Source organism: Moschus berezovskii, chromosome 20, assembly GCF_049115385.1.
Source record: "Moschus berezovskii isolate FMDL1 chromosome 20, NW_MosBer_1.0, whole genome shotgun sequence".
Lineage (NCBI taxonomy): Eukaryota > Metazoa > Chordata > Mammalia > Artiodactyla > Moschidae > Moschus > Moschus berezovskii.
In genome coordinates, this window is record NC_142479.1 from 36,420,182 (window position 1) to 36,443,186 (window position 23,005).

Consider the following 23,005-nt stretch of genomic DNA (forward strand, 5'->3'; position numbering starts at 1 on the left):
GTGGCTGCTGGGGGGACCTGCCCCCACCTGGCTTCAATGACCATGCTTCCTAAGAAGAGCATTCTAGTGCCCCCTCTCCCAGGGGCTTGTCAGAACTGGAGGTTCTGGGCACCTCGGCTTGGTTAAGGCAGCCTCAGGAGACGTGATTCCCAATGGCAAACACTGCCCCCCACCCAGAACCCAGAGAGGCGCAGAGACAGTGTCGGCCTAAATATTCTCAGTGTCCATGCCAGCCAGGGAGGATAAGAGCATCCCCACGGCAGGGAGGTCTCCTGTCTGAAGGGCTGTGAGTAGGGGGCATTGGGGAAGGGTAACAGGGAAGCAAGTCCAGGGTTTTACACCAAGGGCAGTGTGAAGCCACAGAGGGCTTTATGAAAGGGAACCACACGCTGAGACAGGTCATAATGAGCTACGGTGGATTGGGGGCCAGAAACAAGGTTGTGTTGCCACTTCCTCGCCTCTTGTTACTTGACATTTTAGGAAGTTATGAAAGATATTCACTTTACCTTTCACGGTTGACAGGATAATAATAAAATCTATACTGTGTGTGTGCCCTCCCCAGCTTATGACTTCCACCCTGATAGGACTCCTGTCAGGGTCAGTGGTGGTCCCCACATTGCCAAGTCCAAGGGATACCTTTCTGTCCTCGTCTTCCTCAACCTCTCAGCAGCCCTGGACTTAAGGGCCCATCTCCCCCTTGTACCACTTTCTTCTGGATTTCCCCTGACCTCCCTCACTATTCCTTCTCCCAATCCTTGGCTTGTTCCTTTGCTGTCTGACTTCTAAATGTCACCTGGGCTGGGTGGGTCCCTGTATCCCTCACCACACACTCTCCCTATTGATCCCCTCCAATCGCTGGCTTCAGTACACCTACAAATGCTGACATCCCCATCTTTATACCTGCAATGCTAGGATCCCTCCACCAGCAGCCAAATGAAGGACTTCCCTGACAGTCCAATGGTTAAGACTCTGTACTTTCAATGCAAGGAGTGAGGGTTCAATCCCTGGTCAGGGAACTAAGATACCACATGCTGTGTGGCACAGCCAAAAAATAATAAAAATAAGAATAAATAAAAATTAGCTTCATCCTTGGAAAAAAGAAGAAAAAAAGCCAGATCAGCATATTTATAGAAAATAGAATAATGACCCTTCCACTCCCAGAGAAGTCCATGTCTTAATCCCCAGAACCCATAAATAAGCTACTTTTTATGGCAAAAGGCACTTTGTAGATGTGATTAAGTTAAGGATCTTGTGACGGGGAGTTTATCCTGGATTATGTGGGTAGGCCCAATGTAATCAGGCTTTCCCGATGGCTCAGCAGGTAAAGAATTCACCTGCAATGCAGGAGACACAGGAGATTCAGGTTCAATCTGAGAGTCGGAAAGATCCCTTAGAGGAGGAAAATGGCAGTCCACTCCAGTATTTTTGCCTGAAAAATCCCATGGACAGAGGAGACTGCTGGGCTACAGTCCAAAGCATCGCAGAGAATCGTATATGACTGGGCAACTACGCATGCACATCAATGTAATCACAAGGGTCCTTATCAGAGGGAGGTGCTGCTGGCCTTAAAGATGGAAGAGGGGGCCACAAGCCAAGGGATGCAGGCAGTCCCTCGAAGCTAAAAGAAGTGAGGGTACAGATTCTCCTCTTGAGCCCCTAAAGGAACAAAGCCCTGCTAACTCCTTGATTTTAGTTCAGTAAGACCCGTGAAGGACTCTGACCTTCAAAACTTTAAGATAATAAACTTGTTTTTTCTTTTTTCTTTTTGGCCACAGGGCACGTGGGATCTTAGTTCCCTGACCAGGGTTCAAACCTGTGCCCCCTGCATTGGAGAGGCAGAGTCTTAACCACCGAACTGTGGTTTCTGCACAAATGTGTACTGTTCTAAGCCACTTAAGTTTGTTGTGAATTTTTAACTTATTTATTTTGGCTGTATCGGGTCTTAGTTGCTATATGCGGGATCTTTTGTTGCCGAACATGGACTCACTAGCCGTGGCTTGCAGGCTCAGTGGACGCAGCACACAGGTTTAGTTGCCCCACAGCATGTGGGATCTTAGTTCCCTGATCAGGGATTAGACCCTTGTCCGCTGCACTGGAAGATGGATTCTTAACCACTGGAGCACCATGAAAGTCCCACGTTTGTGGTGACTTTGTTATAGTAGCCCTAGGAAAGTAATAAATAACCCACTGCCCATTGCCTAACAGGTCTCTCAAATTTAGAATGTCCAAAACAGAACTATGGTCTTGTCCTCCTGCTACTGAACTGAACCTTTCCATCGCCCCGCCACGGATGCATGTCACTCCTGACCACCATGTTCTGGAGTCCGAGGCCTGGGGGGCATCCTTGCTTCATTTTTTCACTCATCCCCTCCATCAAATGCATCAGTAAACCCTACTGGTTTTTCCTCCAAATTATATCTAGAGAACATCCCTTCTCTCTGTTTCCCCTGCCACCATCATCTCGCCTGATGTGCAGTAATAGCCTCCTGTTATTTCTTTTTTAAAATTCAGTCTTGGAAATTATACCACATCACTCCCCTACATCAACAACCTCCCATGCCCTTAGAAAGAGTCTGCCCATACCCCTTGCTGCAGCCAACAGGGCCTTGCACCATCTAGCACCTTCCCCAACCCTGAGACTCCCCTCCAGCTCCTTTGCTCCTCAAGCTCTAGCTCCACACTGGCTGGCTGCTGTTCCTAGGCTGCCCCCAGCTCTTTGCTGGCTTGGGCCTTCTGCCTTGCTGTCCCCTCCTCTCCCCAAACCTGGCCCATTCTCACTCATTGGCCTCGCTTAACTGTCACAAATGCTTTCTCCAACCAACCTCACATCACAACCCAGTTTCTCTGCTTTTCATCAGCCCATTCATTCCCTTCCCAGAACTTGTCCTGTTTGATGGCATCCTGTTCACTTTTTCACCGTTTATTATCTCTCTCTCCCCCTAGATGATAAGTTCCCCAAGGATCTTATCTATCTTGTTTGTTGTATTATTTAAGGTACCTGGAGTGTGGTACAGAGCAGGGGCTTGATAAATATTTGTTGAGTGATGATTGAATGACCATTCAGGCAGCAGGTGAGGGGGCCAGTGTAGGGTGAGGTTGAGGAGGGCCGCGTGCAGCTCAGCATTGTGGGCTTAAATCTGAGCCCCCAGATTAGGTTACCTGCTCAGCAAATTTGCCTTTTTCCCAGACCCTGCCCTGCCCGAGCCTCAGCCCTGGGCCCAGCACCTTATTCTCTGCCCCCCCATAAAGGTGGGCTCAGAACTGGGCTCTAACCCACACCACATTTTGGTGGTGTAGGTGCATGCCTAGAATAGCCTCAGGTCTCCTTCCTCCTTTAGGCCTTGACTTAAGCTGTTACTTCTGTTTGTGATGCTTTTCACCTCATTTTCCTGTAGAACAGTCTTCCTAAATACCAGCTCCGGAAGAAGCCTTCCCAAAAGAAGGAGCACCTTGACCCCTTCCAAGCTTTCTAGGAAGCCCTCACTCCTGGACACCTGTACTTATCCCTGACTTTTGTTCCCACTTAGACTGTGAGTTCTGGTGGGACTACCATGTACAGTTGCACAGGTTGCACACTGCAGAACCCAAGGTTGCCTTTCATATCATAGTCACGCAACGCCATGGCCTGGGGCCTAATCTGAGCTGCTTCTGCTGCTCACCCCTTTAACCAGCCCCTGCATGGTGGGTGGTCTCTTGATCTCCAGGTTTATCCACCGAGAGACTGGCAAACTAAACTCTAACTGACTTAACCATCAGCTGATAGCCCCAGAGACTCTATTACACCTGGGCTGAGTGCAGCCCGTCTCCTGCCTTCATCCAGCTCTCACTCAGAGTCCATTCCCATACTTCCCGGGTGAAGTGAAAGTGAAGTCGCTCAGTAGTGTCCAACTCTTTGCGACCCCATGGACTGTCAGGCTCCTCCAGCCATGGAATTTTTCAGGCAAGAGTACTGGAGTGGGTTGCCATTTCCTTCTCCAGGGGATCTTCCTGACCCAGGGATCGAACCCAGGTCTCCCGCATTGCAGGTAGACCCTTTTACCGTCTCAGCCACCACAGGGGAAAGCTTTTATATCCCACTCCACCTTCTCCAGCAGCCAAGTCCATGATACTGCCAGCTCTGGCTGTTACATCTTACAGAGAAATGACATGAGGGAAAGAGGGGACACATCATCCTTGCCCAGGGACCCCAGCTGGTTCCTCTGTGGTCCAGACGGCCAGAAATGCATTTCCTGCCCTGTGAGCAGCCCGTGGTCTCAGGCGCCAAGGTTTGAAACCCAGAAGTGCCTCCCACCACATCCTCCTCCCCTGCACATTCAAACCTGTGAGCCCCTCTCTGCCTCAGCAGGTGTTCGGGGAGGTTTTCTTGAGCCCAAGAGGGCTCTTCCCCCAGCCCTGGAGTGGGAGGTGAGGTGGCTCAGAGTCTTCTGCTCTGGGAACTTCAAAGACCCATCCTCCGCTGTGGTCTTTTGGCTTGGCTTCTGAGAGAAGGGGGTTAAAGTCTGTTGGGCCTGAAGTGGGTGTGGTGAGGGCCTTGCTGGGGTACTGGTGGGAGGGGGGCTGGGCAGGAGACAGTCACAGATAACTCGGGCTGAAACCCAGCCTTAACCTTGATGAGCTGGGGGAGCAATCCAAATGTCATGCACTGCAAACTTTGTTAAAACTGAATGCTGACCCAGTGCAGAAGCCATGATCTGGCGATTCCACAGCTGGGCACCCCGGTGCCTGATAAAGATGCCTAGTGAAAGAAAATGCAGAGCTGTGCTGGTTGTCATAGCCCAAGGAAACTGCCAGAACACCTCGCATCAGCACTGTTCCCACAAGGGAAAACTCTGTCTATGACAATGGATACCACTGCCACAGGCAACACGGGTGAAACTCCTAGACTGGATGCTGAGGGAGAGAAGCCTGACTGTACGCCTTGCTTATGATAAGTTCAAGAACAGGCAAAGCCAGTCTATGGAGACGGGGGAGGGGGTGGGGGGCGGGGGAGGGCACGTGGGGACAGGGGTTAACTCCCACCCAGGATGTGCCTGGTAGGAAGCACATGGCTGTCGGGGGCTTGTGGGGCGCAGGTCCTCTTCTGCCTCTTGTACGGACGCGGCTTACATGGGTGGCTCACTTCGTGAACATTCGTGGAGCGGCACGCTGATGCCAGGTGCAGTTTTCTGTGCAACAATGCAGCAGTAAAACTTTACCAGAACAAAACACAGCAATGCTTACCTTTAATTCATCTTCCTGCAGCCAGAACATTCCTAACAACCTTCTCACCGCCCTTGCTGCTTCAAGCCTTTCTGGCTCCCCGCACCTTTCATGCAGGGGGACGGAGCACAGCCACTTCCTCCATCCAATTCTCATCGTGCTCGGCCTCAGCAGCCAATGACTTCCCAGCTCCCTGACTTGCTCAGGCTGACTTCCAGACTTCTGCCCAAGCTGCTCCCAGCCTTGACGCCCTGCTGTATGCTGACTCCCTCTCCTATGCCTTCTAATTCCTACTCAGCCCCTAGGTCCCAGTGACATTGCATATCCTCTGACTGAAGGACATATGTGGCTCCATGTCACCAAAGCGCCCTGGACATCCCCACAGAGCAGTTATCCTTCCTGCCAGTCGACCAATGGGTCTTTTTCCCGCAAGAGCCTCGGAGCTTCCTGGGGGCAGGACTGTGTCTCCTCTCTCTTATGCCCCAAGTTTTACCTGGCCCTGAGCAGATGCCCCTCAATTACTGCTGAATGAATGAATGAGTGAATGGGCCCTGCCCTCACCACTTAAATCTAACGGTCATCAGCCTCTTCACTGGACAATGAGGAAACCAAGCAGGGGGTCCAAGCCTGCTTGGCTGGTGTGGTCATGGCCCAAGTTCAGGGCTATGAGGCTGCCTCAGGGGCCATCACTGCCCACCCATCCTCCACCAAACAGAGCTCCACTAAGTCTGACCCCCTGAGCGACTCTGCTCCAGAGCCGTCTGGACCCTGGGCTCATGGCTCCAGTGTGTGGGGTGGGCAGGAAACCCTGGACCACTGACCAGAAGCAAAGCAACTGAGGTGGGGATGAGGGGTTAGGCAACCAGCCAGGGGCAGCTGGGCCTTGGGGCAAACCCAGGAAGAGCCCTGTGACCATCAATAAACACAGGGAGAGGAGGGGCTGCCGCAGATAAAGAGGCACAACAACATGACAGGCAACGCAGGAACCTTGAGTGAACCCTGGCCTCAAGACAAAGCGGCTTTAAATGCCATCTTGGTGACAACAGGGGACGCTGGAGGGTGTGTCGTGACCCTCGACTGCAAAACTTGTAAAACCAGACATGTCTCTACATACCACCACTACCTCCAGCTGTTAGAACCCACATTTGATCTACTCGCTTGTTGTCTATCTTCCTTGAGCATAAGGATTTGTGTCTGCTTTGTTCACCACGGTACCCGCAGGGCCTGGCACACAGTAGGTGCTCTGTATGAATGCTTGTGCAAGGACTCTGGTGGTCCATTGGGTCCAATGCAAGGGGCCTGGTTTCGATCCCCAGTCAGGGAATCAGATTCCACATGCTCCAAGGAGAAACCCCACATACTGCAACTAAAGACTGGCACGGCCAAATACATAAATATTTTTAAAATAAACACATGCTTGTGGAGTGAAGGGCCATGGTATAAATCATTCTACAACCTGCCTTCTCCATTTTACAACATATTTCGAGATTGACTCAGTTCATAATCATTGCACTCAGTTCATTCATTTTACCAGCTTTCGGCATCACATTAGATGATTCACACCTTATTTCTTTCACTTTCCGATGACGTTTATTTCATAGCAGCATCACAGTCAATACCTCTACAAGTATCTGAGAATATCCCTGGGGTTGGTATCTAGGGGTGGGATCCCCAAGTCAAAGGCCATGTGCATCCTCAGACCTGCTTGATACGGCAAAATGATTCTCCCAGGAGATGATACCGACTCGCATTTCCACAAGTTCCTCCTTCACCACATCCTGGCCAACAGAATGTTGTCAGATAAGATGTTTTGCTTATCTACTGGGTGGGTATGGATGGTATGTTTAAAATACAAAAAGTGATGTGCATTGATCTTAAACTTGGCCATAAATTGTGTCAAACCCTTAACGTGCATTAACTCAAACAGTCTTTGTGACGACCCTGTAAAGTAGGAAAATATCACCCCCACTGCAGAGATGAGAACCTGAGGCTGGGGGCTGAGTGTCTTGCTATAAATACAGAGTGGAGCTGTCACCCAACCATGGCGGCCAGACCCACAGCCTGCCTCACTTGTAACCACTACGCCCGCCTGCCTCATAATTTCCATTAAAAAAATATTTTTTTGTCACTGCCCAAAATTTCTATATTGAGCATGTGTTATTTTTGTAAGAGACAAAAGAGCCTTGATAAACTGTATTTTAAGAGAGGTAGTTAGTCTCCCCTTCCTCCACCCCAGGAGAGGCCAGAGTGAGGTGAGGGGCCAGCTGCAAGGACTGACCCTGGGCTCATGGCCTCTCCCCTGCATGCCTTTCTGAAAGGGGTTCTCCCAAGCTGTGGAGTAGGGTGCCACAGCCTTGTCTGGGGCCTTCTCCAGCTCTCCAAGGACCCTTCGGTCCTCACTGCCCACCCCCTACCTGCTCACCAGGTCTGCTTTGTGCTGGAGTCCTGATGCAGAAGGGAGCTAAGCACAAAGGGGGTGCCGCCCTCGGGAGTCACCCAGGTCCGGACCACGTCCACATTGAAGGCGGCCAGGGGAGCCAGGCCTGAGGAGGAAAGAACAATTGACAGGAGAGGCATCGTTATTCCATCGCCTCCTGCCATGCTATTATCTCCACTTTACAGATGGGAAAGCAGGACTCCCAGGGATTTTTTTTTTTTTTTTTTCATAAGAATGGGACTGGAACACAGGCACATCTAACCCAGAACCCTTGATCCTCCAGCTAAACCAAGCTGTGTCTGTACCAAGGATCCCTGCCCCCGGAGGTCTTCTTTTTTTTTTTTTTTTTTCCCTTTGGCCATGAGTTGTGGCATGCAAGATTTTAGTTCCCTGAGTGGGGATCAAATTAGTGCTCCTTGCAGTGGAAGGGTAAAGTCTTAACCAGGGACAGTCAGGGAAGTCCCCCACCCTCCCAACCCCCGCTCATCAACCAAGGGTCTTTTTCCATAGGAATAGGACTGGAATGCAGGTGTGTCTGACACAGAACCCCTGACCCTCCTACCAAACCAAGCTATGTTGGCACCAAGGCCCCCTCCTCCAGGAAGCCTTCCTTGGTTCTGTCCCAGAGCACTTCCCACCTTCTCACACCTCCCACTGTTCACTTTCTGTACCTGCCTCAGAACACATCATCACTGTGTCAGTTACCAAAGTTAAAATAGTCTATGGGCCCAATGGAGAGGATCTGCTTACATTCTGTCTACATATACCTCCATCAATTGACCCAAGAGAAAAGACAGTCCTCAAAAATACCTATTTGTAACAGTCCCAAACTGGAGCAACCCAAATGACCATCTGCTGGGGAATGGATAAACTGATATTTTCAGACAATAGAATACTATTCAGAAGTAAAAAGAAACAGACAATTGACATGCACAACAAGATGGGTGAATCTTCCCTGGTTGGTCCATTGGCTAAGACTCTGAGGTCCCAATGCAGGGAACCCAGGTTCAATCCCTGGTCAGGGAACTGGATTCCACCTGCTGAACTAAGAGTTCCTGCAACTAAAGATCCCGTGTGCTGCAACTGAGACCAGGCACAGCTGAAATGAATAAATAGAGAAAAATAAATATTAAAAAACGGTAGCAAAAAATATTGCCTGGAGTAGTGAGAGTGGGGGTGGGAGTTAACTGCGAGGGGGCAGAGAGGAGCTTTTTGGGGTGTTGGAAATAAGCCTACATCTCTATAGGCATTTGGATTACAAAGACATGCATTTGTCAAAAATACATCAAAGATCCACTTAAAATTTGTGTGGCTCACTATGTAAATTTTACCTCAAAAAAAAAAAAAAGAACAATAAGCAAATATTGAATTCTAGTTAACATGTATGCTGAAATGTTTAGGGATAAACTGTGCCGATGCCTGTAATTTACTTTGAAATGCATCAAAATGTAAGACGGCTTGATGGGTGGATAGCTGGATATATACATGGATGGCAATTTACATAGAGATGGATATAAATAAATGTTTTTATATACATTAATTACAATTGTCAACATTTTGTTGTATTTGCGCTATCACACATATTTTACATGTATGTGATATACAAAAACATATATATTGTAAAATCTGTACATTGTCAAGTTGTTAGGGGAAGCACACTGACTGAAACCACCCACCCTGGCCAGACCCTTTGGTAACCATTCGCATGAGGTGTTTTATGACAGGAGATCCTGGTAAGGAATACGGAACTAATAAGCCACCACCAACCAGAAGAGTTAGGGAAAGGTCAAAAGGAGACACCATGTGTCCGTCCACTTCCCAGAATCCCTCTTGCTAGCATCCATCTTGGCTGAGCTATGCGTGCGCCACCAGGAAAGACTCTGAATTAAAATGATTGGCCAAAGACTACCCAGAAACTAATCCCATCACCGAGACTGCGAGCCAAGCGTCAGAGCAGTTCTCCTGGGTTCCCTTACCCTACTGCTCTCCACCGGGGTGCCCTTTCCCAATAAAATTTCTTGCTTTGTCAGCACGTGTCTCCTCGGACAATTCTTTTCTGAGTGTTAGACAAGAGCCCGCTCCTGGGGCCCTGAAGGGGGGCCTCCCCCTTCCTACAACAAAATCTGTCATATGTGGTTGTCCATTGCACATGTTTTTCAAGTTTTCTGTATGTTTGGAAATTCTTCACTAAAAATTTGGGGGAAAAACTTGGGGAGGCAGAATTGATATGGATAGATTGCTCCCCAAAGAGGCTGTGCCAATTTGCACTCCAACAACAAAATGGAAGGCCTATTTCCCACAGCATTGCTTGAGCTGACTGTGCAGACCTCTTCATCCTTGTTTTAAAAGAGTATCTCATCATTTTCTTCCAAAACTACTTTTTAATTAGGAGTGAAGTCAAGCCTCTTATTATAAGTTGCTTTCTGTCTATTCATGTACATTCAGTTCAGTTCAGTCGCTCAGTCGTGTCCGACTCTTTGCGACCCCATGAATCAGAGCACGCCAGGCCTCCCTGTCCATCACCAACTCCCGGAGTTCACTCAAACTCATATCTATCGAGTCGGTGATGCCATCCAGCCATCTCATTCTCTGTCGTCCCCTTCTCCTCCTGCCCCCAATCCCTCCCAGCATCAGGGTCTTTTCCAATGAGTCAACTCTTTGCATGAGGTGGCCAAAGTATTGGAGTTTCAGCTTTAGCATCAGTCCTTCAAATGAACACCCAGGACTGATCTCCTTTAGAATGGACTACCCATCTTAAAGAGGTCTTTATTGTTTTCTTTTTCATTCTTTTAGCCTTACAACTGGAGAAGGAAATGGCAACCCACTCCAGTGTTCTTGCCTGGAGAATCCCAGGGACGGGGGATCCTGGTGGGCTTCCGTCTATGGGGTCGCACAGAGTCGGACACGACTGAAGTGACTCAGCAGCAGCCTTACAACATGGCATGTGGGATCTTTAGTTCCCTGACCAGGGATTAAATCCGCACCCCCCACAGTAGAAGTTTGGAGTCCTAACCACTGGACCACCAGAGAAGTTTCCTTATTTAATATACAAGAGCTTTTTTTCCCAAAAGAAATTGTCAATGTGTTACTTAGCTATTTGTTCAACTTCCTTATATTTTTCCCCAAACCTACGTTTATTATGTAGTCTTTTTCTTGTGTCATGCTTTCCCACCAGAGATTATTTTTTTAATTTACTCTTATTTTCTCCAGTATGTTATTTGTTTCATTTTTTTATGCTTACATCTTTGATTCATCTAGACGTTTTTCTTTTGGCTGCACCATGAAGCTTGTGGGGTCTTAGTTCCCTGACCAAGGTTCAAACCCATGTCCCCTGTATTACTTTGCCAACAAAGTTCCGTCTAGTCAAGGCTATGGTTTTTCCCATGGTCATGTATGGATGTGAGAGTTGGACTGTGAAGAAAGCTGCATCGCCGAAGAATTGATGCTTTTGAAATGTGTTGTTGGAGAAGACTCTTGAGAGTTCCTTGGACTGCAAGGAGATCCAACCAGTCCATTCTAAAGGAGATCAATCCTGGGTGTTCATTGGAGGGACTGATGCTAAAGCTGAAACTGCATTACTTTGGCCACCTCATGCGACGAGTTGACACACTGGAAAAGAGTCTGATGCTGGGAAAGGTTGGGGGCGGGAGGAGAAGGGGACGACAGAGAATGAGATGGCTGGATGGCATCACCGACTCAATGGACATGAGTTTGAGTGAACTCCGGGAGTTGGTGATGGACAGGGAGGCCTGGCGTGCTGTGATTCATGGGGTCGCGGAGAGTCAGACATGACTGAGTGACTGAACTGAACTGAACTGAACTGAACCACTGGACTGCCATGAAAGTCTCTAGATTTTATTTTTGCATATACCCAGCTTTAATTTTTCTTCCCCCCAAATGAAATTGTCCCAGCATTCCTTCTCAAATAGGTTATATTATTCTCATAGGTTTGAAATACCACTTTATCAGTCTCAGAATTCTCACATGCAATTTGGTGTCCCCAGGGACTCAGTTCTGCCCCACTGACCTCACTTTCTCCTGCTTGGACACATTCATTAGTCTCCTGACTTTCTCTTTCCAGATTTGTCCCTCCAGGTCATCCTTTCCATACCAGTAGTCAGAAAGAATTTTCAAAAGCACAGTTTGACCGTGCTGTGCCACTGCTTAAAATTACAATATACGTTTGCATGGAAAAAAAGGGCAAAGTGAGGCTCAGTCTATAGACTTATCTGTTCAAATACTGCTCAGTTAACAACTTGTTGTCACAATGACTCTTGACAAGCTATGCCACTTCTTGAGTTTCGCTCAATTCTTTTGTTTTTGCTTTGGCCACACCCCGCAGCTTGCAGGATCTTAGTTTTCAACCAGCAACTGAATCCAGGACCATGGCAACTAAAGCACCAAGTCCTAACCACTGGACTGCCAGGGCGCTCCCAGCTATGCCACTTAAAAAAAGGACATTCCTTTCTTTTACATTGATATGATTTCACCCCTGAATACTCCAAATAAACATGCTATAAGGAAGTATATTCTGACATTACATTTTCAGGTAAAAATATATGCACCAATTTACTTACATGAGTTTCTAGCCCAACAATGTCATAGGAAACAAATCTGCATTGCTTGCATGTTTGAAAGTGTGAAAGTGAAAGTGAAGTCGCTCAGTTGTGTCCGACTCTTTGCAACCCCATGAACCATAACCTACCAGGCTCCTCTGTCCATGAGATTTTCCAGGCAAGAGTACTGGAGTGGGTTGCCATTTCCTTCTCCAGGGGATCATCCCGACCCAGCGATCGAACCCTGGTCTCCCACACTGCAGGCAGACGCTTTACCGTCTGAGCCACCAGGGAAGCCCCAAGTTTGGGTAAACCTCAAATACTTTGTTTTGCATATGAATGCCCATCGAGGAGGCTGAAGAGATAGTATCTTCTATAATTCTACAGGCTACTGAGTGCACAAGATATTTCCATGTGTCTTAGTGATTTTAAGGTTTAGTATTTATTTTGCCCTCAAAATATTTCTCTGTGACTTTATTTTTAAAGCGAGTTTGAATGTAAGATAGTCATGGGTCCCCCAAAAGTTAAAAAACAGTAGAGAAATAGTACAGAAGGGAAAATGTACTTTTCCAGTAACGACCCCTCACACCCATCCTCCACCACCGACCCCTAAGTCTTCATTTCCTCCTCTAATGAGGACAGCAAGCCTTCATTACAATAAGTTGTATCTGTAAATTGTAATTTTATATTCAAATTATTGGGTTTTTAATATATATTTGCTTTGTTTGTAAATTTATAAATTTTTCCATCATTAAAAGTTATTTAGATATTGGGGTGGCTGGAATGCATCACAATTTTTCCTTTGAAAAACTGATGGAAGTTTTTTTTTTCCTGCAATTAATGGCTTTTCACTTGGCAGTAGAGATTTTAGGAACAAAGTAAAATCCTTAAGCAACAGACAGGTATAAACTATTCTTTTAACTAAAGAAGAGAAAGAAATACAAAACTTAGGACTATGTGGTTCTTCACTCCCTAAGGAAGATATAACAATTTTAAATATGTATGTCGCCAATAACATTACTTCAAACTATACAAAGCAAAAATTGATTGAACTAAAAGATTTAACAAGTCTTTAATATTAGGTATAAGAGCAGACCAAAAAAAAACCAAAAAAAACAAAAAACCAAACCCAGTAAGTATTTAGAAGCTCTAAACAACACAATTAACAAGCTTGATATAATTGACTAACAGAATATTAAAGCCAACAATGGCAAAGTAAACATTTTTTTCAAGGACACGTGAAATATCAAAATTGACCATAAGTGTGCCGGGTCATAAAATAAACCTCAGTAAGTTTCAACGGATTTACATAATCCAGAGTATGTTCTCTGACTATAGTAGAATTAAACTAGAAATCAATAACAAAAAGAAAGCAAGAAAAATCTGAACTTCTTGGAAAATAAGCAATGTACTTCTAAATAATGTAAGGTCAAAAATGGAGACCTTAAAATATTTTGAACTGAATGAGAATTAAGATAGGACAAATCAAAACTTGTGTGATACAGGTAAAGAAGTGCTTAGAGGAAACATACAGCATTATATGCATATGTTTTTAAAAAAAGAAAGAAAAACTGAAAACTAGTTATCTAATATTCCATCTCAAAAAGCTAAATGAAAAGCAAATCAAACTTGGAGAGAATACAGGAAGGAATAAAGATATTAGCATATCAATGAAATAGAAAACTAATCCACATAGAGAAAATCAAAGCTTGGTTTTTAGAAAGAGGGTCGGACACGACTGAGCGACTTCACTTTCACTTTTCACTTTCACACACTGGAGAAGGAAATGGCAACCCACTCCAGTGTTCTTGCCTGGAGAATCCCAGGGAAGGGGGAGCCTGGTGGGCTCCCGTCTATGGGATCACACAGAGTCGGACATGACTGAAGTGACTTAGCAGCAGCAGCAGCAATAAAACTGATAAACCTCTAGCAACACTGACCAAGGAAGAAAAAAAAAGAGAGAACATAGAAATTACCAATATGAATGAAAAGGCTACATCAGAAAAGAGCCTAAGACATTTATGAAATGAGAAGATAGTATATACAACTTAGGGCTTCCCAGGTGGCTGTAATGGTAAAGAACCCACCTGCCAACGCAGAAGACATAAAAGAGATGCAGGTTCGATCCCTGGGTCAGGAAGACCCCCTGGAGGAGGGCGCGGCAACACACTCCAGGATATTTGCCTGGAGAATCCCATGGACAGAGGAAACTGATGGGCTACAGTTCATAGCCCAAATAAAGGCAGCCAAATAAATAAATAAAATAAAATTGATTAGTTTAAAAAAAAATCCTAGCAAATTATTGTGGGGAGGGGAGAGATGTTAGCAAGCCATTTAAAAAATTTATGTGAAAATGCAAAGGGCAATATAATTATGACTGATTCAAGTTCTATGGCAGAAAACAACACAACACTGTAAAGCGATTTTCCTCCAATTAAGAAATAAATTAATTCTTTAAGAAAGGAAGACAGAGCTGACATTAAAGAAAGAAAGCAACACAATGGGCAAGAATAGTCAGGTACTCTTGAAGAAGAAGAATAAAATTTTTGGATTTATCAATATTATTATAAACTTACAGTTATTAAAACAGAATTATATTGGCATAAGGATAGACAAATAGATCAATAGAACAGCAAGTCCAAAAACATATGGTCACTTGATTTAGGACAAGGGTGACAGTAAGGAACACTGGTGAAAGAATGATCTTTTAAATAAATAGTGCTGGGTCACTTGAATATCAACATTGAAAAAAATTAATCTTGACTTATGTTAGACACAAAAAAATCAATTCCTGATGAACTGAAGATTTAAATGTGGGTTTAGATGGACCATATATCTAACTATGAAAAGTGAAATAAGAAGGCTTTTAAGAGAAAACAAAGGACCTTGGGGTAGACAGATACTTTTTAAACAGATCACAAAAAAACACTAGCTATAAAGAAAAGCATTGATAAGCTGAACTTCATTAGACTTAAGAACTGTTTATCAGAAGACATCACTAAAAGAGTAGAAAGGCAATCTGACTATCCACGGAGAGAGAAGAGATGTTTGCAACACAAGCATCTGACAAAAGATTCATATCAGAATCTGTGAAGAGTTCCTACAAATCAATATGAAAAAGGCATGTAAGCTAACAGAAAAAAGGATGTTTCACAAAAGAGACTATCCAGATGGCCAGTAATCATATGAGAAGTCATCATTAGACTTCACAGAAAGGCAAACAGATTCTGTGATCCTGAAACAGAGCAAGATCTTATGGGTCCTTGCCCCCCACCCTGACACCTCTGCCTGCCTTTTGTCTGTGGAAAACTTTAGTCAAAGAACAAGTTTTATCCGAGAAGTGAGAAATGCAGAATCAAAGGGAAACTGTCAAAGGAGACTAAATAATAATAATGTAGTCATTAAGCACAGTGAAGGACCTTTAATTCTTTCTCAAGGGCTATTGGTAATACTCTGAGCCATGTCCTGTGAGCTGTCTTCTAGATACACGAGGCAGAGAAGCTAACTACATGATGACCAGACTGTACCCAGGACAATTCCTGCCACAGTTCCAAGAACTGGCCACAAAGAAATGGGAACAAATGGACCCTGGAACTGAAGATTAACTGTACCTAAAACAATCAAGATGACACTGGTCAGGCCACTGATGACCAATTTGAAGATGACTATCAGAGCTGACTGTGCAGTTTCTGCATGTAGCCACCCCCACCACCCCATCCTTCTGTCTATAAAAGCTCTTGCCCCACTGGTTGCCGGGATAGAGGGGGTCGAACTTTGGACAGACATCCACCTCCCCCAACCCTCCAGCTGCTGGCTTCTGAAATAAAGCAAACTTTCCTTTCCACCTACTTGGCCTGTTTTACTGGCTTTTGAGTGGCGAGCAGCTGGACCTCACACACATTTTTTTGGTAAAAATAGCACTACATAACTCACTGGAAAAGACTCTGATGCTGGGAAGGATTGGAGGCGGGAGGAGAAGGGGACGACAGAGAATGAGATGGCTGGATGGCATCACCGACTCGATGGACATGAGTTTGAGTGAACTACGGGAGTTGGTGATGGACAGGGAGGCCTGGCATGCCGTGATTCATGGGGTCACAGAGAGTCGGACACGACTGAGCGACTGAACTGAACTGAACTGAACTACCAGAATGGCTAAACCGAAAAAGATAATATCAAATGTTGACAAAAATGTAGAGCCATTAGAATAGTCATATAATGCTGGTGGGGGTGTAAATTTGTATAACCCTTTAGAAAATCATTTGGCTATTATCAACTACAGCTGAATATATGCATAACTCATGACTCAGTGATTCTACCCTTAGGCATAAATCCAATAGAAATATGTTCATAAATTCATGAAAAGACATGTACAAGAATGTTCACAGCCTCACTATTCATAATAACCCCAAACTGGAACAACCCACATATCCACCAACAAGCTGCAGTATATTCACCAATGGAATACCCTACAGCAAAGAAAATAATTGATGACAAGGTGGGTAGATCTATAAACACAATGTCAGATGAAAAACACTGGGGACGAAACAGAACATGTCATATAATTTCATTTACGCGAAGTTCAAAACAGGCAAACTAATCATGATATTAGAAGTCAGGAAGGTGGTTACCCTTGGGGGTAAAGTAATGACTGGAGGGTCCATAGGAGGTGTTTATGGATGTTGGTAATGTTCTGTTTCTTGAAATGGGTATCAGCATGTGGATTTGATTTAATTTGAAAATTCACTGCTCTGACTTTGTTCGTTTTTGTGTGTGTCTTCAAAAAACAGCCTACCTTAAAAAATAATAATTGCAGGGGTGGGAAGGAATAAATTAGGAGTTCGGGATCCAGTATTACTGCCTGGTGAATTCCATTAACAGAAGAGCCTGGCAGGCTACAGTCCATAGTGTTGCAAAGAGCCGGACACGAATGAAGCACACATACATAAAATAGATAAACAAAAATGTGTTTCAGACACTTGCAATTATTATTGTTTTTTATTTTTTATGGCTCGCCAGGCTCCTCTGTCCATGCAATTCTCCAGGCAAGAATACTGGAGTGGGTTGCCATTCCCTTCTCCAGAAATCAACTATAGTTCAATTTAAAAAACAATAATAATTGCCAGTGTCTGAAACATGCTTAGTATATAAAAATTCCAGGGATTCTTAATGATACTTAAAAGACAGTTGTTGTTCTTGTTCGGTCGCCAAGTTGTGTCTAAGAGGAAACAAAAGCAAAAGAAATCAAAACACTACACTGTTCACCATTGGCAGTAAGGAGGGCATTGCCCCCTAACTCTGAAAGTTGACTATTAAAGGGAAAGTATTCAACAATCTTCTTGCCTTTCCGGTATGCACTACATTTCAGGGTCACCAAACAGTCTTAGTTGGTGAGAAAACATTCTTTAAGGAAGAATCATTACTAACAAATGGGGAAGGAATAATAGAATCATAAAAACAGAATTTTGCAGAACATCCCTGGCAATCCAGTGGGTTTGGATTTAAGTCTTAGTTTGGAGTTAAGACTCCAGGTTTTCAGTGCAGGGGGCACAAGTTCAATCCCTGGTTGGGGAACTAAGATTCCACATGTAATGCAGTCAAAAACAAAAAAAGCATACAATTTTGCAAGTCATAATGAAATACAACAGTTAACTCAGGCCACAAACTACTTGGATGAAAGTTTGATCGAGCACTTCACAATTAGACTGACACCCCCAGTCCACTAGTTCATCTTAGCGTCCCTAAGAGTGGGTGCCCCAGGCATGTGTGCCTCCTAGTGTGACTCCCCAGGAAGAATACTGGAGCCCAAGACTGCATTTCTAACAGCTCCCATGTGATGTTCAGGCTGCCAGTCATCAGACCACACCAAGAAGCAAGTCTTTAAAATACCTCAGCAAAGGAAACTGAAAAAAGGAGCAAGGGAAATGCAGGAAGAATGGCAAAATCCTCCTGATTTTTTCGACTAGGGGTCCCTAACTTGTGGCATCTAATACCTGATGTTCTGAGGTGGAGCTGATGTAATAATAATAGAAGTAAAGCGCACAATAAATGCAATGTGCTTGAATCATCCTGAAAACATCCCCTCACCCCAACTGTCCATAGAAAAGTTGTCTTCCACGAAACCAGTCCCTGGTGCGAAAAAGGTTGGGGAATGGCTGGTATAAAGTATGCTTGTCAAAAAAAGTTAAACCCACATTTAATGAAGGCATTAGCCCTAACTGCCAGGTCTCAGGAAATACAGGGGGTTGAAGGACAAATCACTCTGAGAGGAAGCAAACACGTAAATCTTTCATGAAGATTTGTTCTGCAGGACAAGTGTCCAAGCTCTGCAGTAAAGCAAAGATTTGAAAAAGACAGCCAGACGCCAAATGAGCAAGGGGCCCCTCTAGACTAAGAAAGGCACAGCAACCGCACGTGATGTCTAGGCCTTGTTAAGTTCTTGATCTGAACTCATCAAATGTTAAAAATAGACATGTGGAGACAGTCGGGAAGATTCGAATATAAGCTGAGTATTAACAAAAGGAGAAGGAGGCAGCAGAGGATGAGAGGATTAGATGGTATCCCTGACTCAACAGACATGAATTTGAACAAACTGGGAGACAGTGAAAGGCAGGGAGTCTGGCGTGCTGCGGTTCATGGGGTCGCCGAGTCAGACACGGCTTAGCAACTAAGCAACAACATTAGACATTAAGAAAGAATTCCTGTTCATTTTGTTAGGTGACAAGAACACTGCGACTGTAAGAGGATATCCCCTAGACCTTAAAAATTCGTACTGAAGCATTTGAGGGTAAAATGACTAATGGTGGGGATTTTCCTTCAAATAAAGCTTCCAAAACATGAAAGTGCAAACCGATCACCCAAGTATCTTCTTAAAATGCAGGTTCTGATTCAGGACGTGGGGGAGTGGGGCTGAGATCCTAGTCTAACAGGCTAGTAAGTGAGGCCAGGCTGCACCTGGTCCCCAGACCAAACTGTGAGCATCAAGGCTTTAACATACTTTGGTAAAGCAAACAAAAAAATGATAGGTGAGATCAATGCAGCAGGTGTGACAAGATCTTGATAGCTGTATCATCTGGGTGATGGGCATATTGGGTTTACTAATGTCATTTTCTTTTCTTTTGGCCACACCACTCAGCATATGGGATCTTAGTTCCCCAACCAGGGATTGAACCTGTGCCCCATGGAGTGGAAAGGCAGAGTCTTAACCCCTGGACCACCAGGGAAGTCCCCTCATTTTCTTTATTTCTGTACACACTTGAAACTTTGTTAAGTTCCAAAGGCTGAAGGCACAGGCTCCCTCTAAGGGGCGGTGTCTGCTCTCACCATTCAATTCTCATTCCTCTTCCCTGAGCCTGACATAAAGTCTGTACTTTATTGCTTTCCCTTTATCCCTCTGCCTTGCCCAGAATGATGGGTGGTGAGTCATAAAAATATATCATGCACTAAAGTAATACTTATTTTAAAATAATGGGGCAGGTAAAAAAAAAAAAAAAAAAAACTAAAAAGTGAAATGAGAACTACCCACTTCTTACAAGGAGTGAGTGGAAGGCCTTCTTTCCCCTTTTTACCATCTGTGTGACTCACAGACATGAATTGAAACCCCTGTGACAAGTCTAGTCTTTCCTTCCCGGACATCCATATCTCCCTGCCCAGCCCAGTATACCCCTTGCCTACTCTGTTCTCCAGCTCCTTGATACCCCACTTCCTGAACACCTTCTGCACATCTCCCACCACAGGGCCTTTGCACAGGTGGCTCCCTCTGCCTCATGTGCCTTCCTCATCACTCTCCCAGCTCTGCCCCATCCTCTGGGGCCCGGTTCAGGCACTCCCTGCCCCAGGAGCCAACTAGATTCTTGACCAGAGTACCCTCCTGGTCTCTTAGCCCCCTCAGCATCCTGGGCTGTCTCTGTCTGGCTCTGACTAAATCCTGTCTGGGTCAGAGTGATCTGCAATGAATTTTGTTTCCCCCAGACAGTAATCTGATCTGTCATCCATGACACCCCAACCACAAAGTCCCACTTGACACAGTGCCAGGCCCAGATTAGAAACATCAGATAGGGCCAGAGATTTCTGATCTCCACCCCTGCACCCCCATTTTTTGCTTTGTTCAACTGAGAAGCCTTGGCTCAAAATCTCTGAGTGGGGGGAAAGGGAGACAAGCATAGAGACCCTCATGGCCACCTTCCTGGACCACCTGCTCTCTTCCAGGCACCATACACAGGTGCTGGGGCTCAGAGAGCTCAGGGGATTGCTTTGTGGCCCATCTGCAAATTGAAATTTGTGTCTGGGGCCCAGGTCTGCCTCATTCTAAGGTCTTCAGTAAAAGCCAGAGGCCCTGGGGACGAGGCTGTTGGTGTAAATAGAAACCAGGCTACTTGTGCCAGCAGCTGAGAACTGGGGCAGAGCTCTGGGTTAGCGAGCTGGTAATTAGGTCAGTGAGAATATGTGTGCGTGCGCGTGTGTGTAGATGTGTCAACCGGTCTACTGAGAACATGTGCATGTGTGTAGGCTGTGTGTGTCTGTGTGTGTGTGCACGCACGTTAGGGTGTCACTGGGTCCGCTGAGCTGAGAACACGTGCATGTGTGTCTGTGTGTGTGTGTGTCAATGGGTCTGCTGAGAACACACGCACATGTGTGTGTGTAGATGTGTCTACATACATGCACATGTGTGTAGGCTGTGTGTGTGTGCATGCCAGGGTGTCATTGGGTCAGCTGAGTTGAGAACATGTAAACATGTATATACGGTGTGGGTGTGTATGCAAGGGGGTCACAGGGTCCGCTGAGCTGAGAACACAAGCATGTGTGTGTGTGTGTGTGTGTGTGTGTGTAGGTGTGTCAACGGGTCCGCTGAGCTCTCTCAGAAGGCCAGCCAGTGCCTGGGGTCCTCCAGGCGTGGGTCACCTTGCCGGAGCAGCCTCTATCCCCAGCTGCTGCCACAGTCCCTTTACCCAGACTGTGCATCCATCAGGGACTTCCCACCCTTCCCACTTCCCACCTAGACTCAGAGAAAGGAGCATGAGCCCCAGAGGGAGACAGTGCTCGCTTTGCCACAGAGTCCCTGAAGGACCTGAGGGCACCTCACTGCCGCCTTCTCAGCTGTGATGTGGAACCATGCGTGCCAGCGGAGCGATGCCGTGTGCAGGGCCTGGCATACGGACGGCTCCGCAGGTGGGTGCTAATGTCGGTGTTATAACCACAGAGGGCCCGCCACGTTCTCTGACGTCTTGCTCTCCGGCTCAAGCCCCCTTCTAGTACTGTCAGAGATGAGAGCCCGGCTGAACCAGAGTCTGTCACCACACCACCCACAGGGCCGCCTCCCCACGCTGCCTCAGCCACACGGGCCTGCTGAGTCAGACCCCACTCCATCCTGTCAGCCCCATGGCCCCCCACCAGCTCCCTCTCCCCCCACCCCATCACACTGGGCCCGTTTAAATACACATTCTTACAGCACTGTTCCCAGCTTAGCAAACTGAACCTGGGGGGCATGGTTTCCCCAAATTAAGCAAGAAGCCCAGCCATAGAACTAGGACTAGACTCAGCCATCCTGACGCCCAGCCGAGAGCACCCAGAAAGTTCTGCAGGCTGCCTGTCCCATGGGGTGGCTCACCCTGCACTCACCCACCTGGGCCTTTAAAGTTGAGCCTCATCATCTCAGCCCCAAACCTCATACCTGCCCTCCGACTCCCTTCACAGGCTACCTGATGACCACGGCCAGCAGGTCTGGAGGAGACTGGGCTAGGTTCCATGCAAAGTGCTTGTGGTTTCCTCCTAAATCTTCCCTGTGTCTCCTCCTCCCCACATCCTCCTGCCCCAAGTCTCTGCAACTGCCTCTTCATGAGCTTCTCTGCCGTCCGTTCCTCCAGGACACTGCCTTCTACACAACAGGCAAGTCTCATGGTCACCTTTGGGCTCGGGGCCTACTGGGTTTCCCCCTGCCCTCAGGGTGCAGCTGGAGCTCCCTAAGCCTAGCATTCTGGATCCCCCACACTCTCCACCACCTCCCTGACCACCCGCATGGCCCCTGTCTGCACTCCCCAAAAGCCAGCCTCCCAGAGGAGGTCAGAGGTGTCTGGTCCCGAGTGGCCTGCCCTCCACACCTGGCCTGCCCGTGCACACTGCGTTTGTCTTACCTCTCTGCCTGGGGTACACTTTCCCCATCCCCACGTGTTGCCTGAAGGTGTCCTTAGTGGGCCCTCCAGCTGGGGACTGAGGGTCACAGTGTGCATGTGGCCTGCTTCCTCCTAGGGCCCAGGGTGTCCTTGCTGTGGGGGGCAGGCAACATCAGAGCGGACAGCCCTCTGATCCCCACTCAGATCTCACCCTGTGTCTCCTTAAACATGATCCTCACACCGGGGTCTCTGTTCATACTGTTTCTCCTGCATGGAAGCTCCCTCCCACCCCCACCACCTGTCTGCACTTGCTAAGGACCTCCCCAATCCTACGGGCCACCTTGGACCCTACAGTCCCCCACCCTCAATGGCTGAGGTTTTCCATCGCAGACTTGCCCTTCCATCTGGGTTGTGCCCTGGGCAGAGGCAGGTCTGACACCTCCCCGATTCCCCCAGCAGGACTCAGAGGGGTCCCCAGGCTCCAGCCTAAAGTTGATACAACAGCAAAGCCAACCCTGGACTTCTGGTTCCTGTACCACTGTGAGGTTTTATAGACCCGTAGCACAGTCCCCTTCTTCACCCAAGCTATATAGATGCGATCTCTAAGGGCCTGGGAGGAGAAGTGAGTGGCTGTGGTCACCGAATGACTCAGGGTGAAGACTGACCCGCGAGTAGCAGGCTGCCAGGAACAGCTCCAGGGCTTC

The 23,005-nt window shown here is 46.7% G+C and overlaps 1 protein-coding gene across 2 annotated transcripts in view; it reads right to left on the reverse strand.

The window, feature by feature from the left end:
• Positions 1-23,005, reverse strand: part of ITGAE (integrin subunit alpha E) — a 62,753-nt gene that overhangs the window by 37,200 nt on the left and 2,548 nt on the right. For both annotated transcript variants that reach the window (XM_088828792.1, XM_055403837.2), the window contains exon 2: positions 7,622-7,742. In XM_088828792.1, coding sequence (XP_088684918.1) covers positions 7,622-7,742 — 121 coding nt within the window. The remainder of the gene's footprint in view (positions 1-7,621; positions 7,743-23,005) is intronic.